This window comes from Phocoena phocoena, chromosome 19 (genome assembly GCF_963924675.1).
Source record: "Phocoena phocoena chromosome 19, mPhoPho1.1, whole genome shotgun sequence".
In the NCBI taxonomy this organism is placed as follows: Eukaryota; Metazoa; Chordata; class Mammalia; order Artiodactyla; family Phocoenidae; genus Phocoena; species Phocoena phocoena.
Genome location: NC_089237.1, coordinates 19875362 through 19894324, shown reverse-complemented (window position 1 = coordinate 19894324; position 18963 = coordinate 19875362). Strand labels below are relative to the sequence as shown.

At 57.0% G+C, this 18963-nt stretch overlaps 1 protein-coding gene and 1 non-coding gene across 2 annotated transcripts; both read right to left on the bottom strand.

Annotated features, from left to right (window-relative positions):
• Positions 1 to 1352: 1352 nt before the first annotated feature.
• LOC136138359 (keratin, type I cytoskeletal 42-like) lies at positions 1353 to 8605 on the bottom strand. Its single transcript, XM_065897005.1, is given in 11 exon segments — positions 1353 to 1450; positions 1574 to 1623; positions 2664 to 2866; positions 3072 to 3197; positions 3758 to 3919; positions 5067 to 5119; positions 5122 to 5222; positions 5346 to 5428; positions 8219 to 8328; positions 8331 to 8408; positions 8411 to 8605. Coding segments are annotated over 11 exon segments (1248 nt in total). The 5' UTR covers positions 8595 to 8605.
• Positions 8606 to 17828: 9223 nt separating this feature from the next.
• On the bottom strand, positions 17829 to 17930 carry LOC136139557 (U6 spliceosomal RNA). Its single transcript, XR_010657080.1, has one exon. It is a non-coding gene; the product is annotated as a U6 spliceosomal RNA (small nuclear RNA).
• Between the last annotated feature and the right edge of the window lie 1033 nt (positions 17931 to 18963).

Below are 18963 nucleotides of genomic sequence, written 5' to 3'. Positions count from 1 at the left end.
CTGTCCCCATCCCTGGAACCCCCTGGAGACCCAGCATCCTTTTCTGACCTTTCCCCATCTCTCTCTCTCACAAGTTGGAAGTCCTGGGCTGGAGTGGGCAAAGGGGAGCTTAGCTGCAGGCTGGGGAAGTGGCAGGCTGAGAGGGGGCATCGTGGTAAAGGCAAGAGGAAGAAGGGTGAGGGGCACGCCCCTTCCACCTTCCTCACCCCTCCTATTCCCCAAGAGGCCTCAGGCAGGGGGCATATACCTTTGGGTCCCAGCCAGCTGGAAAACTAAAGGACACTGCCCAAGAAGAGGGTCTTCCTGAGACCCCGGCCCTGGCCAGTCCCCTCCCCTACTCCCCCCCCCCCTCCCCCTACTCCCCCCTCCCCTCCCCTCCCCTGCAGTCTCCCCCAGGGGCCCCACCCAATCCCCTGACCTGGCCCCTCAGGATGGGCCAGGTGCCCGCCCCACAGCCCCACCCTGCCCTGCCCACCACCCTCAGTTCCAGGGTCCCAGCAGGCCCAGTGGGCGGAATGTGCTCATGTCTCAGACTGCCAATGGCTTCCACTTCCCAGACAGGCCCAGACAGCCCCCGCCAGTAGCCGAGAGAGATTCCCCAAGAGCCCAGCAGCTGCTAAGCCACCGAAGCAAGGAGGACGCCCCCCCACCCATGCTCACATGCAGAGGGGTCACCCCACCCCACACACCCACAAGCCCAACAGAGCCAGTCTGGTTTCCTGGACTGGCCGTGCCACTGCCATCCCTTGCACGCTTCAGCACCCTGGACCACCTCTCCAGAAAGCCCCCTGCCCAGCCCCTCTCCCTCCGATCTTGACCTCGTACCGCCCCAGGCTGAGACAGGGAGCTGTCTATAACAGGTGTGGCTCCCCAGAAAGTCTATGGGGCCCTCCCAGGGACCAGCCACAGGCAATGGGGACCCAGGGGCTGATTCTCAGGAACTTTCCCAACCTGATGGGCTGTCCCATCCCTCAGCCCTCAAGCCTCCCGTCTCCCTCCTTTGAGCCCCAGGCCCGGATGGGGTGGGCAAAACAGGTTGGCAGGGGACAAGCAGCCCCAAACCCTCAGCAGACTCTCCTTGTCCCCCCATCCCTCAGCCCACACTGCCCAAGCCAATGACCAGACCAAACCACAGGAGGCATTGAACTTCAAGCAAAGCTTTAATTGCAGTCACTGGGGCAAACTCAGGAGGTCCCCTTGGTGAGGGGCTGTGGGAAGCAGATAAAGAAAGGCAACCGCTCTTGGGCGGTGGCCCAGACGGGCACTTGGGGCACGGCAGTAGTGTGTTGGGAGCTGCAGGCAATGGCTGCCCCTTGATCCTGGAGGCTGGGCTGTCGCAGGTAGACGGGGCCTCAGTGGGGGGAGCGATGGACCTGCTCACGGGAGGGGACCACCTTGCCGTCCTGGACTTCCTCTATAATGGTACGCACCTGGCAGGTGGTCACCACGGCTACGGGCAGAGGAGGAGGGAGGCACAGGGAACCTCAGGCTGGAGGCCCTCCCCAAGCCTCCCACAAAGAAGGGTCCTCAGCCTCTCCCCACCTGCCCTGGGCAGGACGGGGCAGGCTCTTACCTTCCCGGGTGGGCTGAGAGACCAGGGACCAGGAGTACTGGGTGGCCAGGCTGCAGGGAAAGGGGGACCTGTCAGCCCAGTGGTGTTGGTTGGGAGCCCAGCTCCCAGGGAGGAGGAGCAGCTGGGGAAGCCCCGGCGGAGGGGAGACAGGTCCCAGCAAATCGGACAGAAATCACAGCAGGGAGTATACAGCAAAGAATGGCAACCACGGGGTCAAAGGGCACAGGCCCAGTGGGCAGAAGTGAGGAAAGGGGATACCCCAACGGAAGGCCCAGAGGCACTTTGCGGCCAACCAGGAATTTACAAGGAGAAGCTGAGCAAGTGGTTTCTCCATATCCTGAAGGGCCCAACAAATAAACTTAATTAAAGCAGGAGAGACTGTGGCTAGACTATAGGTAGACTTAGCCATCGTCATAGAGCAAAAAGCTGGAATGTGTAACTAAGTGTGGAGACCCCAGAACATCCTCGGCCCCTTTACAGACTAAGCGTGGAGACTCCAGAACATCCTCGGCCCCTTTACACTAGGGCCCCATCACCCACCCAACTCCAAACCAGATCGCCACCCATCCCAGACAATGGGATCACTAACCACGCGATCACTGGAAACAGAAAGCCAGGACCATTATCAACCACTTCATGTGCCAACGCAAACGTTCACTGAGTCCCGCCTGCAAGCCACGCTCGCCCCCCGTTCAGGCATCCAGTCCTGCTGTTTTTAGCTATAACACATCCTCTTGGTGCAACACCTCCCCTTCCCTGCCCTTCGCCCGCCTTATGGCAGGTCTTCTCTAGCCTAACGACCTTGCTCCAGCCTCCTGACTGGTCTCCCTGACCCCACCCTCGCCCCTAGGATGCATTTCTCCCTCTGCAGCCAGAGTGAATGTTCTAAGATGTCTTGATGACCATACTTCTCTCTGCGCAAAAGCCCCCGTGGCTCCCCACTGCCTACTCCATCAAGTGGGACCCCAGCCAGTGTTCTCAGCTTCACCTCCTGCGAACCTCCACACCTCCTCCTGCCTCGGCGGGTGCTGGCCCTCCCTGGGTGAAGCCACCCAGACCACCGAGCAGGTGCAGGGCGCCCTCCACTCGCTGGGCGTCCTGGCCCTCCAGCAGGCGGCGGTAGGTGGCGATCTCCTGCTCCAGCCGCGTCTTGTACTCCTGGTTCTGCCGCTCCATCTCGCAGCAGAGCTCGCTCAGCTGGGCCTCGATGCTGCTGCTAAGCCCCTGCAGCTGGGCCAGCTGGGCCCCGTAGCGCGCCTCGGTCTCTGCCAGGCTGCCCTCCAGCGATGCTTTCTGTGGGTCAAGGTGGAGGTGGCTGGGGAGACCGAGCCCCCAGAAGGGGGCCCCACGCGTGTGGGTTTGTGGGTGGGGCAGTAAGTGGGGCAGAGTGTACAGTGGCAGGCGGGGCAGGCAGTCTCTGGTTCTCCGAGTGGGGGTCCAGGAGGCGGGGCCCACTCGGAGTGACGGGTACAGGACAGGGAGGGGACAGAGGCCCTACCACGCTGAGCTGGGACTGCAGCTCGATCTCCAGGTTCTGCACGGTGCGGCGTGGCTCCGTGATCTCTGCCCAGCTGCTCGGCAGGGCCTCGGTGTTGGTGGCCACCTCGCAGTTCAGCTCCTCCGTCTGGAAGGCAGGACGGGCCCTAGGGGCTTGCGGAGGCTTGCAGAGGTGGGGCAGGGGCCTGACCTCCTAGACCTGCCGCTCCCCGGCCTCTGCAGGGCCCCAAGCCCACCTGCACATCCTGGAACTTGTAGCATTCACCTTGCTCTGTGGTCGTTTGTTTCCTTACTGGACTGCAGGTACCACTCTAGGGCAGGCCCTGGGTTTTACTCTTTTTGTGCCTGTCACTGTCCGGGCACTGCAGCTGCTCAGTGCATGCTTACTGGGGGCATGAGAGTCTGCATCCAAACACACACCTACCTACGAATGCCCGGGCTGGGAGAACCCTAGTGGGATCAGGAGACCTGGATCTGCTCCCCAGGCCACAGTGAAGGGTTGTGTGAGCGTAAGGCCTCTCTGAGCCTCACGACGTCCCCCTGAACGTGAGGGGTTGGTCCCCTGGTTTCCAAAGGTCCTTCCAGCTGGGAATCCACAGCCTGTGGGTCTGTAAGTTTTCCGACATGTGCTCAGCACACGGCGTGTGCACGCACACGTGTGCACACCTGCTCACGCAGGCCACCCACCTTGCTGAGGAACCAGTCCTCGGCGTCCTTGCGGTTCTTCTCCGTGATCTTCTCGTAGTGGTCGTGCATCTCATTCAGGATGCGGCCCAGGTCCACAGCGGGGGCGGCGTCCATCTCCACGTTGATCTCACCACCCACCTGGCCTCGCAGGGCATTCACTTCCTGGGCAGACAGCTAAGCAGGAGCTCACTCAGGGCCATCCTGGGAAGAGTCCCTGGAGCTGCATTCTCTGTCTGGGGGAGATGGGTGCAGAGGACAGACAGACACAGACAGGCCAACAGCTCGTCACCCTGAAGGTGGAGGTGGATGTCATCACGTCTCAAACATGCAGGGCTGTGGATATCAACAATCTCCCCCAACACACACTCGCGGGGTGGACTTTGCCCAGTCCCGGTGTGTGCTGGGCCAGGAGAGATGGCAACTCCCAGTCATGGTGGGGGATGAGCCAGGACAACCTCACTCCAGCCCTGACCACTCGCCTCACCCCCCGTCACCAACCACACAGCACGGGCATGGGGAAAGCAGCCCCCTGTCGGTACTGGGGGAGTCAGACCTCACTAGGAAAGGTAAATCTGCTGGGGGATGCAATCCCTATAACCAGCCTCAAAGCCAAGTAGAGACATTTTCTGGACTCCTGCTACTCGGGCATTAGGCTCCCTCAGCTCAGGCCAGCCCAGAAGTCGGATGGGAAGGAAGCCACAAGGTTCACTAGTCCCCCTGCAGGGTCTTGGATCCCTATCCCTGGGTTGAGCCTTGGGGTCCCTGGGAGATGGGAGAAGTGGCAGAGTGCTATAGTCAGGCTTGGGTGTGGATATGGCTCAGGCAGACCTGAGGGAAGACCCACCCCTGTACAGCCTTGGACAAATTCCTTAACCTCTCTGAGCCTCGGTTTCTTCACTCGTAAAGAGAAGAACCTGCTCCTTTCTCCCAGTGAGGCTGTCGGTACCAGCTGAGATATTTGCTGTGAAACACTCATAATGGGCTGGGCAGGTGTTTGTGTTGTTATGACTATCACTATCACAACTAACTATAATAATTAGCCTGTGTGCTCTTAGACTGATTCAACCACTAGATAGTTAACAGCCACCACACGGTAGGCAGTGCCTCGAGGGACAGAGAAGTATCTCTGGGGGGAAAGCGCCCTCCAGGCCTCAACCAGGGCCCAATGAGAGTCTCCCAGGGTCAGAGCCAGGAACCCACCAGAGATGGGAACTGGATGGAGAGCGTGGCCCTGGCCCAGGAAGATTTGGGGGCCCCGGCCTTGCTTGTTCTCAGGCAAGTTTCTCCTGCATTCCCGAGCTGGCCTCACCTCGTCACGGTTCTTCCGGAGGTAGGCCAGCTCCTGCTTGAGGTTCTCAATCTCATCTCCAGGTCGGCTCTGGCCAGGGTCAGCTCGTCCAGCACCCTGCGCAAGCCGTTGATGTTGGCCTCCATGCTCGTGCGCAGGTTCAGCTCCATCTCATACCTTAGCGGTGGAGCGGGGGAGGCAGGGAAGCCTGAGCCATGGAGTGCCATTAGGACACCCTCGTACACACAGAGAGCCAGACCCCCACCAGCCCCCTGAGCTGTCCCCAAGGCCCAGACTCACTTGGTGTGGAAGTCATCGGCTGCCAGGCGGGCGTTATCCATCTGCAGCACCAAGTTGGCATTGTCGATGGTGGCCGCCAGGATCTGAGGGACACAGTGGGCTTGGGGAGCAAGCGCCCTGGGCAGCCACAGGAAGACCTTGCAACACCCCTCCTGCAGCCTTTTGGAAAGCGGGCCAGAGTGAGGGAGATGAGGGTCCCTGTGGTCTCCTCCTCTGAGCACCCTGCTGGGGGGCTCACAAGGGGTGGGGGCATGATACCCAGGCACAGGTAACCATGGTGCCAGGAAAGAGACCCATATGCACCCCTCTCCCACCATGAGGGTCACTGCCCAAGCTGCCTGGACCTCACTCCATCTTTCCCCAATTAAATTCACCTCTAGGGCTTCCCTGGTGGCTCAGTGGTTAAGAATCCGCCTGCCAATGCAAGGGACACGGTTTTGAGCCCTGGTCCAGGAAGATCCCACGTGCCACGGAGCAACTAAGCCCGTGAGCCACAACTACTGAGCTTGCGCTCTAGAGCCTGCAAGACACAACTACTGAGCCCACGTGCCACAATTACTGAAGCCCATGCGCCTAGAGCCTGTGCTCCGCAACAAGAGAAGCCACCACAATGAGAAGCCCGCGCACCGCAAAAGAGTAGCCCCAGCTCACCGCAACTAGAGAACGCTGGCGCACAGCAACGAAGACCCAACACAGCCCCCAAAATAAATAAATAATAAATTAATTAATTTAATTAAATTAAATTAATTCACCTCTAGGTTCAGTTGCCACCTCCTCCAGGAAGCCCTCTTTGATTCCCCGTCTGGATCTTTCTTCCCCATCATACCTCCCCTCGGCCCATCTCTCTTACACAGTACTTCTCCCAAGTGCAACATTTTTCTGTGACTTTTTTGTGTGTTTTTTTCTCTCCTCCACAGGACTCTGAGCTCCAGAGGAACAAGGCCCTGTCTCATGTCTGTCTCCTTCAGTTTGGAATCCCCAGCCCTGAGTACAGTGCCTGGCCGAGAGTCAGCCCCCAGGAAACATTAGTTTAATTAAACGATTAATTAAATAATTGATAATATTATGGCTGGCCCCACGTCAAACCTAGGGCAAGGTTTTCTTTTCCCACAGGGTCATCTGGGAGGTTTAATAGACAGCAGGAAAGGGAGAGGCTCTGGAAGGAGCAGAGGGTTGGTTATTATTACTGCTGCTGTCATTATTGTTGGGAGAAATACCTAAGAGAGGCTCTAGTCAAAGGCCATGGGGCTGGGGGGAGGGGGAGGCCCCTCCACACTGCCCAGAGGAAGCAGAGAGGAGGTCGCGGTGGAGGCGGCAGATGAGCTGAGTAGAATCTGGAGTTTTTTAAGGTTGAGGGCTGAAGTATAAAGCTGTAAGAGGGGGCAGCCCCAGTAAACTCATCCTGGGCCTCAGAACCCGCTCGTGGCCCTAAGTTCTGAAAAGGCACCCTGAGTCAGGCTCCGTTTCCAGACTGAACCCAAGAGCCAGTCTGACTGAACCCGCCCCAGGGCCTCACTAGGCCCGTCGGCAACCTGCAGACTAGGCCCCCATCCGCCTCCCTGCTCAGGAGGCTGATTGGGTCCAGCGAGGGGGCAGTGGTAAAAAACCGCCGAGGAGCAGTGACTCGGAGGCCTGGTGCGCAGTGCACTGGGGGATGGCGGTGAGGAGCTGGCTGACCCCGAAGCTCAGGAACACTGACTCACCAGGGCTCCCCTGAGTTCCCTGCTGCCCAGATCAAGCCCAGTATCTGATCTGGCACTCCCAGTAGCTCTGCTTCCAGTGGGCAATTGCAGGAGTTCCCTTCCGGGCCTGGGTCCCGGGCAGGAGCAGGCAAAGCCCCTTGCAGGGCAGCAGGCCTGCTTCTCCACCAGGAAACTGAGTGGGCTGACCCCGGGCCAGCCAGCCCCAAGTCCGGCTCTCCCCGAGCCCAGCTTTTGCACCTCTTTGACCTCTCTCCTGCCTCTGGAGGCTGCACCTCTGTAGGTCCCTCCAGGGGCAAGGTTGCGCAGAAGACCCAGGTGCCGTGTTTACAGAATGCCAAGGTCACGTTCACAGAGATCATAGTGTGTGTGTGTGTGTGTATGTGTGTGTGTGTGTGTGTGTGTGTGTTGCCTCCTCCATCAGACTAAGAGAAATATCTCCCCTTGGAAGCTTCCAGTCTGAGTGGGAAGACACAGCTCCTTTCCTCAGGGACCACCCCGCCAATCTGCATCTGCAAGCAGAGACAGCCTCCGCTCTTGGGGACCCCCAGAGTGACCATCATGGAAGGAGTGAGGAGGACCAACAATGAAAGTAGCTGTGAGAACATGTCAGACTCAGTGAAATCAGCCCAATGAACAGAGCATAGACTGAACCTCAAAGTGCAGAAGGGACCCCCAGATCCAAGGATAAAAGGCAAGTGCCGTGCATCCAGGAGGATTGCCTGGAGGAGGTGAGGCAGGCGGCGGGTGGGGCAAACTCAAAGCGGAATGGGATAGTGAGAAGGAGACATTGAGCCTCATCTCCCAGCAGCCGCACCAAACTCGTTCCCACACCTATGCCTTTGTCCACACTGATCTCTATACCTGGAATGCCATCTGCTGCCCTCAATCAAGGTTCTGAAGCCTTGCCTGCCCACTCCTCTATCACTCACCCCAAATACCCTCCCCCAGAAAGGAGGAACTCCAAACAGCCTCCCAACGTGGGATGTCCTCCAGGCCTGGGACCAGTGACTGGTAGAGGGCTGGGTTCCAGAGCAAGTGAGAGAGTGAGTGAATGAATGAATGGGTGAGGGATGGAGACCTAGGCTGGAGGAGAAATGTTAGCAAAGGTCCAAAGTTGGGATGGTATGAGTTAGAAGCAGGTACTAAGGACAGAGGGCAGGGAGCACCCACCTTGCTCCACAGGTCCTCGATGGTCTTGACGTAGCGGTTGTAGTCGAGGGCGGGCCTGGAGCCCTGCTTCTTGTACCAGTCGTGGATCTTCACCTCCAGGTCGGCATTAGCTCCTCCAGAGCACGCACCTTGCCCAGGTAGGAGGCCAGGCGGTCGCTGAGGTTCTGCATGGTCTCCTTCTCGCTGCCCCCAGCAGGGCGTCTGCCACCCCAAAGCTGGAGCCAAAGCCCCCACCCAGGCTGCAGGAGCAGCCCCTGCCATAGCTGCCCCCCGTGCCCACAGAGAAGCGGGATGAGGACACAGACATGTTGCCAGAGCTGCTGGCTCCCAGGAGGCTGGGGGGCCGGCAGGCACCCCCAACACGGATGGAAGACATCGAGAGAAACCCCCACCACCGGGCACACACAGGCCCTTGACGGAGCCGGGAGTGGAAAGCCGGTGGATGCTGGTGGTGGGGGCGACCATGGTGTCCACAGGTCAGGCGCAGGGTCTGGTTTGCACAGAGGCCCCAGGTAGCCCTTTACAGCCCTTTATAGCCAGGCTAAAGGGCAGCTGGGCCCCTGGCTCTTTAAGTCAGAGCCAAAAGCCCAGCCTCTGTACCAGACGCCCAGGGCTCAAGCTGGACACACCGAGGTTATCCCGAGCCTGGCCTGAGCACAATGGCTTCTTAGCAGCCCATTGTCTGTTAGAAACAAAGGTGGTATTGGAGCCGCAACCCCGGGGTAGGGTGATTCTCCACTCTCAGCCACAACTAGGTGGCTGAGCTCGTTCTTGGGGGGAGTCCGAAAAGGGCCTGGAACAAGGCTCCACAGGCCCAGAGCCTGGGGCTGGTCTGGCCCCCCACCCAGCATTCTTGGGTCCCAGGGAGAGGGTGGAGAGATGCGGGGGACACCCTCCCCTACCGCGTACAATGTGGCCCTGAGGGAGCCCCCCAGGTCTCTTGGGATTATTCCAAGTCTGTGGGAGGAGACGTAGCCCCTGGCCTGGGGGCTGCCCTATCTGAGGGGAATAGTCACAGCCACTGACCTGAGGGCGCTTTGGATCCAAACCTTTCAGGAAGTCAGTTCAAGAGCCTCAGTTGCCTCGTTTGCAAAATGGGGGTAATTCCTGCCTCCCAGGGTCTTTGAGGGAATCTGGAGAGATGGCTGACATCAGTCAAGCTGGGGCTGAGGGGGAGAAGGAAGCAGAGGGTTAGGGTGACCACTCCTCCTCACACACACACACACACACACACACACACACCCCGCAGTATCTGAGGGAAGACACTCCCAAGGGGCCCTCAGAGGAGACGCTGAGCACAGGAGAAGCAGGACCTGTACAGCGGGTACCCCTCCACGGAGACGTGCCCTGGGGAAGTGTGGCCTCTGCAAGGACAAAGCACAATCCCACACCCTGGCAGCTGGCACCCGCCCACGCCCAGCCAGGAGATTACCAGCCTTAATTGCTTCCCTGCTAATGATTTATGTGCTGCCAGTACCCCAGCGTCTGCACCTGGCCTGTCTGAATGGGGAGCTTCCAGGGACCGGGAGGCCTTCGGGCCAGGCAGGGGCGGAGGGAGACTCGTGGGTGGCCTGGGCTCTCGGCCCACACACGGGGAAGGAAAGTGAGTGCCCGCACACGCAAGGGTGTCTCCTTGCTTGGAGAGCGGGGGCTCCACGAGCTACTGTGAGAGAGGGGACAACCTGACTGACTTCGTCCTGCTCCCACCCCGCCTGTAAAGTCTGGGGGTTCTCAGGGTTCCTGGGGGCACGGAGGGGGCTCAAGGTCAAGGCTAGGGAGCGAGGTCAGAACACCGGGGCTCTTCCATGAGGCCAGACACCAGGGAGGACTTCCTCCTACTCCGGGACAGTCTTGGGGAAGGGAACCAAGAGAACCTGGGGTCACCTGAATGGGTCAGAGGCCAGCCTTGCACCACCCACTCACCTTCACAGGGAATGACCTTCCCCCTTCCCACTGGAGCCACTCTCCCAGGAAGCCCCCTCCCCCAGAAGCTGACTGATCTCCTCCCTCCAGACAGGCCTCACTCAGTTCAGAGAAGTGAATTTGGAGCAGAGCCAGGGGCCTGGGGAGGGGGCCAGGCCACAGGGCACCACTCACCCTCTGCCTCTCTCAGAGCCTGCATCCCAGCCCGCACCCCACCTCCAAAGCCCTCAGACCTTAGTCTTGAGGCCCAGTTTGAAGGGGCAGAGAGTTTACTAACCTTTCTTTCTCCCTCCAAAATCACCAAGGTCCCACCATCCCCCCATCACTTCCATTTGCCACCCCCCGATGTCAGGCTGTGTGTCAAGGTCTGGGCCTCGGTAGCTCCACACCACTGATCCCCCAGACCCTTTGCCTCCAGCCTTTGGAGACTCTGCCACCTCTGAAGCCCCTCCAGCACCTCGGCCCAGAGAGGCCTCACCTGCTGCTGAAGGGCAGGCCTGGCTCAACCCCTCTCCCCAGGTGAAAGGACAGGGTCAGAGCCGGGAAGGCCTCCCTGGCCCTCTGGAAAGTGTGGCCACCCTTGGCGGGCCTAAGAAGAGCCCGGACACTCCTCCCTCACCGCTCAGAACAGCCCTGGCCAGATCCTGCCAACGACGCCCCGCGGAAACCGAGGCCCACGGTGCCGGAGCGGCAGGGCAGCCGGGCGCTAGCAGCCGAGCCCGGCCCCCCAGCAGCGCCCACTCCCCCTGCCAGGGGAGGAAGGCCTGGCAGGAGCCGGTCGGAGGGCTATGCCAAGGTCCTCTCGGCTGTGAACTCTCCTGCCCGGGCCTGTCCTCCACCCCCGGCAGCCAGAGGGGCAGCGCCAGGCCCACAGCCCTCACGGTTGTCAGCAGCTCGGCCCACAGGAGGAGGAGAGGAAAAGGAGGCGATCCAGCCCCACAGCCTGCCGGGGGTCCAGCACGGGGGGCAGGGGACAGGAGGAGGAGGCCCCAGGGAGACGGCTGGGACAACTCCCAGCATCCCCCAGTGAGTGTCTCCAGCCAGCCCCAGCCTTGCCCAACCCCACAGGCCCTGGATCTCCTCGCTAGAGGCTGCTGGACGGCCGGCGTGCTCTCGGGTTGACTAGGACAGACCCTGTCTCAGATTTGAGCAGGACTATAGGGTGTGGGGGGAGAGTCCCCAGGACCGTACCCACCCTACGAGGTTGATGGAAGGCGCAAGGTGCAGGGTGGCCTGGGGGCCCCCGAATACACTTGATGTTCGATAGATGCGTATCGATGTTGACAAAGGTCTCGCCACATCGGCCCAGTCGACCTTGGCTCCTACACAGGCCCCCCGAGCATTAACTGTCACCTTCCTAGGACAGTGCCCACCACCACCCAGAACCCAGGGCACGGCAGGTATGCAGCAGGTGCTCTGTAAGTGTTCGCTGCGTCCTTAGGAGCAGGGAGCCTGGGCCATGACTGGGGCGGAGACAGGGGCCCAGGAAGGGAGTACATGGCTACCTCTACCCTCCCCCCAAGGGAAAGGGTCCCTATCAGGTGAGGTCAGGAAAGTGAGAGGCCCAGGATGTGGGGGTGGGCTCCCAGCTGGGACCTTGGTTTGGCTGGTGAGGAGAGGACCCCAAACCCTTCAGGGGCCCCAAAGACTGGACCCCACCCCCAGACCCTGCCACTAGGGCCTGTCAGCTCCTTTCCTCACAGACACATAGTCCCTCTCACCTGCAGGCACCTTGCCTGGGATAGGTCATCAAGGAGCTCACGGGTGCTCCTCCCTTTACCTCAGCCCTGAAGACTCCTCACCCCTTGCCAAAGGCACCCTCACCCCGCCACACCTGCCCTCAGGTGGAATCCTCTTCCTCTATTCTGTTTCCTCAGCCTCTGTCCTGAGGCCCCAGGGCCGCCCCGCCCAGATCCACCCACTAATGATTTACGGCTGACTCCGAAGAAGGCCCCACCCTCCGCCTGGGGGCGGGGCGGGGTGGGGCGGGGCTTGCGGGAGGCGTGGAGCGGTCCTGGCTGCCGCCTCCCAGGAGGCACGATTAAGAGTCAGAGGCGGGACGTCCTGCAGTGCCCCCTGAACTGCGGGGGTCCCCAGCTGCTCCCTTCCCCACACAAGCACACGCAGCCACCTCCCAGTAGCTGGCTTCCGGGAAACATGGGCCTGGGGTGGACCCAAGACGGGATTCGGCCGCCCGGGGAAAGCCCGCCCCCCTGGACAGAGCCACATCAGCTGTCCAGGGCCCCGCCCCAGAAAGGGCCCGGAGGTCCCAGGGCCGCCATGGGACCCAGGACTGGAGGAGAGGGCGAGGGAGGGCCTAGAACCAGCAGGAACGGGTGGGGAGGAGGTCTGGGAAGGGGAGCCCAGGCCTTCCAGCGAGGGAGGGAACCCTTGCTTCTTCCCAAGGCTAGAAGACTCCAGCTTAACAGGACCCTCTGCCCCTCCCTCCCTTCCCCCTTCCTTGGCCTCAGGGAGTTATGGGGGAGGAAGAGAGGGCAGGTGGGCCCCCTTTCGGACCTGGGGCTCACCCCCTCCCCTTTGCCCTGCAGGCTGATGGGGCACTGAGGGCCTGGGGGAACCGAGTCAGAAACCCCAGCCTCCCAGGCCCCTGGGCCCTGCCCCACCTGCCCACTCTGCTGTTCGCCCTCCATGCCCTGCGAGGCTGGTTGCTCTCCGTTAATTCACCCTCATTTGTCCCTGTTCTTCGATGCTCTTGAGTGATTTCCTCCAGGGGCATGTGTGGCCCGGGCTCCCCGAGAGAGAGGCTTTGTCTCTCGCCTCAGACTGGAGGCTTCCTCGGATAGAAGCTGTATCTCCCCACTCAGACTGGGAGCTCGCTGGGGGTGGAGGCCGTGTCTCCGCCGTGTGAGCCTGGGGATGCTCTGAGCATGGCCTGCCTCCTTCCTTCACCTGACAGTGCCGGCAGGAAGGGGCGCTCTTGGCTTTTTGACAGCCCAGCCCACCACAGGATGGGATCATCTTGTCCCCAACCAACAGGGGAGCACGCCTGTGCAGAGGCCCGGGCTCCACGGAATACTCCACCCCACCCCCGGCCCCCCACCTGCTCCCCCCCATTAAACCCGGCCTCATCCCTGAAGCTGCCCCAACCTGGCAGTTTCACAGCCCCCTTGTCCCTGCCTCTGCCTCAGAAGCCGGGCCCTGGGCCTTGTTAGTTAACATTTCAGGTGTGATACACTTTCTCCAGCAAGGTTTTGTGGGGGAGGAACCACAGGCCCTGATCTTCACAACCCCATCGTGAAGCATGTTATCTGTGATCACGACTCCGCACCTCATGTAAAGAGCTCAGAAGGCCAAGTGCAAGAGCCTGGGTCCACGTGGACCCTGCCATGGACAAGTCATATCCCTTCTCTTAGCCGCATCTGGAAAATGAGGCTACTCGGCTTCCATGACAAACTCTTTGTGAGGCTTACGTGAGATAGCTTGTCACAGCAGCTGGCCCCAGTCCTTGTGCACACTAGAGATTCGGGGGAAGGATCAATGACTCCAATGCTGGCTAGGTGAAGGCCCCCGGGGCTGAGAGGTAACCCTTCCCTCCCCGTGCTAGGCAGACTCAGGTCCTTATCCCCTAATATGGCAAAAGGGACTTTGCAGGTGTGACTAAATCGAGGGATTTGCAATGGGGAGATTATTCTGGATTATCTGGTTGAGCCCAATATGACCACAGGGGTCCTTAAACGAGGGAGGCAACAGGGTCAGAGTCAGAGAAGGAGATGTGGCAACAGAAGCAGAGGTCAGAGTGATGCAGCCATGAGCCAGGGAAGCAGACTCTAGAAACAGGAAAAGACAAGGAACAATTCTCCCCTAGAGCCTCCAGAAGGGGCTCAGCCCTGCTGACACTTTGACTTTAGCCTCCTAAGACGCATTTTAGACCCTGGACTTCCAGAACTGTAACATAATAAGTGTGTGTTGCTTTAAGGCCCTAAAGTTGTCATTTGTTCCAAGGTTAATAGGAAATTAATACACTCCCACAGCCCATTCTAGCACCAGTGAGTGCTAGCCACTCTCACTTGTGTTAGAATTATTTGGATCTCCTTCCCTTCTAGAAAGACAATCCTTTACAGCCAAAAGATGGCTTTCTGTTTATCTCCGGACCCACTCTAAGGTCTAACTCGGTGCTTTGTGCACAGGAAGTGCCCAATCAATGAGGGCTGGATAAATGCAGGCAGTAAGAGCCCAATGCTGGGCTTTGCTCAGCACCCATTCATCGCATTCATGGTGTGGCTGTCACGGGGCTGGGTGCCCAAGAACTCAGCACTGAGTCAGCGAGTCCTGCCCTCAATGAGTGCAGGCAGGTGAGCGAGAGACAGACAGGTGCACAGTCCATCCAAGCACCGTGTTACTGTGTGGTGATGAAAGTGTGTGTGTACAAGCACCTGGGAGGAGCGGGAAAGAGCGACTCATTCAGACCAGGCTGCTGAGGGCAGTTTCATAGGGAGGGACCAGAAAGCTGGGTTTCGAAGCCAGGGCAGGGCTTTGCCAGGCAGAGAAGACGAGGTGAGAATTCATCCAGGCAGAAGTGGGGACGTGCCCAGTGTGTTTGGGGGCCATCAGGAGACTTGCAGCTGGATCACAATTTCAGGGGGAGCAAAAGGAAAGCAGATCTCGAAGGAAACCCATGTGTTCAGCTACTATTAATTGAGCACCTACTGTGTACTGGGCACTGCCCTAGCCTCTGGGGATATGGCGATGAACACAAAAGAAACCATTTTTGCTTTTATGGAGCAGATATTCTAGGGGGTAAGATGGACAGTAATCAATCCAGAGAATGAGACATTCTTCACGGAAACATGAAAGGGAATGTGAGTGCTTCTGGGGCAGGGCAGGAAGGCCTCTTCTAAGTGACATTTAAGGGGAAAACTGAATTAAGGAAGGAGCGAGCAGGTACAGGGAAGGGCATTCCAGGCCAAAGTAGGAGCTAGTGCAAAGGCCTTGGAGCTGAACCAAGACACTCCTTTTCAGGGAACTAGAAGAAGGACCAGTATAGCTGGGGTGGGGTGAGCAAAGGAGAAAGTGGGGCTACATAAGCTCAGAAAGGGGCAGGGCAACGTTGCAGAGTAGTGGTTCTAAGCCCTGATGCACAGAGCTGGGCCCGGGTGGTGCTAATGAGAGCCAAGGCTGAGAACCATGCTCCAGAGCCCGGGAGACCAGGGGAAGGCACGTACATCCACGTCAAGAAGTTTTTGTTTGTTTGACTGCAGACTTCCCAGAGCCCTTAACAAGCTAATGTGCATTGTGACTGTACAAGGAGAAGACAGAGCGCTAAGCGTTTCTCAAACTTAATCACCCACAGACCCACTTTCAGGGGGTGCATGTGGAGCTACGGTTCCTTGGAACCCATTTTGGGACTCTAATGGCCAATTCATAGTGCATATTAGTGGGAGAAATGGCTAGAATGAAAGTTGGAAAGAGAGACCTCCATGAAAAGTTCGGCCTTTATTCTATAGCAATAGTCATCCAAGCATTGCTGTACTGTTTTGTTTTTAGTTTGTCTGTTTAGAGATTTTAATTATACAAAGGGAGATGACTGATCTCTTCAATGTCTCAGTTCCCCAGTTAATAATATCTCTTGGAGAGCCACCTCACCCTCTTTTTTTTTTTTTAATTTATTTAATGTATTTAAATGATTTTTTATTTTTGGCTGCGTTGGGTCTTCGTTGCCGCGCGGGCATTCTCTAGTTGTGGTGAGCGGAGGCTACTCTTCGTTGCGGTGCATGGGCTTCTCCTTGCAGTGGCTTCTCTTGTTGCAGAGCACAGACTCTAGGCACGCGGGCTTCAGTAGTTGTGGCACATGGGCTCAGTAGTTGTGGCTCGCGGGCTCTAGAGCGCAGACTCAGTAGTTGTGGCGCACGGGCTTAGTTGCTCCGCGCCATGTGGGATCTTCCCGGATCAGGGCTCAAACCTGTGTCCCCTGCATTGCCAGGCGGATTCTTAACCACTGCGCCACCAGGGAAGTCTCTCACTCTCTTTAATTTAATCCATCGTGACCGTGAGCTGTAATTCACTCACTCCTGTCCCCCGCAAAACAGTGTCCAGCTTTTTTTGCTTTTTACAAACAATGGTGTAATAAACCTCCCTGAACATCAGCCTGGTGAACTTTTACAAATATATCCTTAGGGGAAATTTTAGCCGTGGGATTCCTGGGTGAAAGGGTAGATCCATTTTCTCTTTTGATAGCTCTTGCCAAATTTTCATTCAGAGTGAATTGAAATTATATCTTTGCTTTAAAATACTCTAATCTCCCCCACAAAAGATGGTGGAGGGGAGAGAAGAAACAAGAATGGCCCCATGTGGACGGACATAGAGAACAGACTGGTGGTTGCCAAGAGGGAGGGGGTTGGGGGAGGGGTGGAGTGGGAGTGTGGGGTTAGCAGATGTCAGCTATTATATACAGAATGGATAAACACCAAGGTCCTACTGTAGAGCGCACGGAACTATGTCCAATATCCTGTGATGAACCATGATGGAAAAGAATATTTAAAAAGGAAGATATATGTGTATAACTGAATCACTTCACTGCACAGCAGAAAGTAACACAACATTGTAAACCAACTATACTTCGATTTAAAAAATATTGAGGGGCTTCCCTGGTGGCGCAGTGGTTGAGAATCCGCCTGCCAATGCAGGGGACACGGGTTCGAGCCCTGGTCTGGGAAGATCCTACATGCCGCGGAGCGGCTGGGCCCATGAGCCACGGCCGCTGAGCCTGCGCGTCTGGAGCCTGTGCTCCGCAACGGGAGAGGCCGCGACAGTGAGAGGCCCGCGCACCGCGATGAAGAGTGGCCCCCGCTCACCGCAACTAGAGAAAGCCCTCGCACAGAAACGAAGACTCAACACAGCTAAAAATTAATTAATTAATTAATTTAAAATATATATATAGATATTGAAAAGAGGAAAAAAGGAATGTTGACAATTATTGAAACTGAGTGATGGGCATATGGGAGTTTGTTCTGCCATTCTCTCTACTTTTGTGTATATTTGAAATTGCCACAGTTTTAAAAAAAGGTCACGGGCAGCCCCAGGGCCCTGTACCAGTCATGGATCTTCACCTCTAAGTTTTCCTGAAAAGTTCTACAAATTTTCGTTCCCACCCACTATGAATGAGAATAACTCCTCCCTCCACCCACCCACACCCATCAGCACTGGGTCTCACCAAGCTTTGAAGTTTGTTGTTGTTTTCCAAGTTCTGTCTTTTTGATCGTTGAAAAAGGCCTCTCTATTGCTTCAGTTTCCATTTCTTTATTCATGAGTAAGACTGACTATCCTTCCCTAAATTTTTAGTCCCTTCTTGTTTGGTTGGTTTTTTTTTTTTTTTTTTTTTGGTTGGTTTTTTTAATTTAATTTTTATTTTATATTGGAGTAGAGTTGATTTACAATGTTGTGTTAGTTTCAGGTGTACAGCAAAGTGATTCGGTTATACATAAACATATATCCATTCTTTTTCAGATTCTTCTCCCATATAGGTGTTATAGAATATTGAGTAGAGGTCCCTGTGCTTACTACTTACAGTAGTAAGTCCTTGTTGGTTATCTACTTTATATATAGAAGTGTGTATCTGTTAACCCCATACTCTAGTTTGTCCCTCCCCTCTACATTTCCCCTTTGGTAACCATAAGTGTGTTTTGAAACTCTGTTTCTGTTTTCTAAATAAGTTCATTTGTATCATTTTTTTAATATGGAATGTTTCAGAATTTGGGTGTCACCCTTGCCCAGGGGCCATGCTAATCTTCTATTGTTCCAGTTTTAGTACATGTGCTGCCAAAGCCAGCACCCTTCTTGTTTTTTATGAACCAGCTGTTCCTAGTCTACACCATTTTTTTTTTTTTTTTTCCTGTGGGATCTTGTCCCTCCTGATGTGTGTGAGCTTTTGGTCATCGTGAGAAGAAGGCCTTTCCCACATGGGCTGCAATGTCTTTTCCCAGCTGACCATTGGTCTTCCAACTTTGTTTACAGTGTTTTTTTCCCCAAACAAAACGATTTCCCTTAGGTCACATTTGCTAATTTTTTCTTTTATGCCTCTGGGCATAAAAGAAGCGCTCACTTTGGTGGCCATGTGAAAGCCGGAAGGGGGCCAAGGGCCAGCCCCGGGGCTAAAGGGATGGTCTGGGAGAGAGATGATGAGGGCAAGGATGGGACACAGTGGCCGACAGGGAGATGGGCCTAAGCGGGGGAGGCGTCAGGATGACTCTGCATTTTCGGGGTTGAGCAGGTGGGCAGGTAATATGCCACTGACTGGGTCCGAGAAGCCAGAGAGAAAAGCAGGGTTCAGAGGAAGAAATCAATTCACTGACCTCAAAGCACGTACCACCCTGTGTGGTCACACCTATTTCCTGTCTCGTCCTCCACTCAGGCAGGAACCCTGCCTCCTTTCTGTCCCCAGGAACAGACATAGCAAATGGTGCTTGATAACTGCAGAAATGCATGAATACGTGAATGATCTGAGTTCCAGGTGCCTCTGCCTGGGTGGAGATGCCAGGGTGTGGAAGGAGGCACTCACAGCTGAAGGGACTTTCTCCTCCATAATCCCCCCCCCCCCCACCACCAAGGGATTGCTGGGGCTGCCACCTCGTCTGAGCCAGCTGGACTTGGCTGGGTCCACCAACCGGCCACGTGGAAGCCTGTCACGCTTTGTGGCAGAAGACAAAGGGCTGCATTCGGTCCTGAAAACTCTAGCATCCACGGGCTTGGTGGTTGTGGCAGCTGGGAAAGCCTTCTGGGCACCAGGCGAGGAAGTCCTCCACCTAGTGGCCAGCGAGGGAAGCGGGGAGACTCCCGAGGCAGAGCCCTGGGACTAGTTCCCTGGG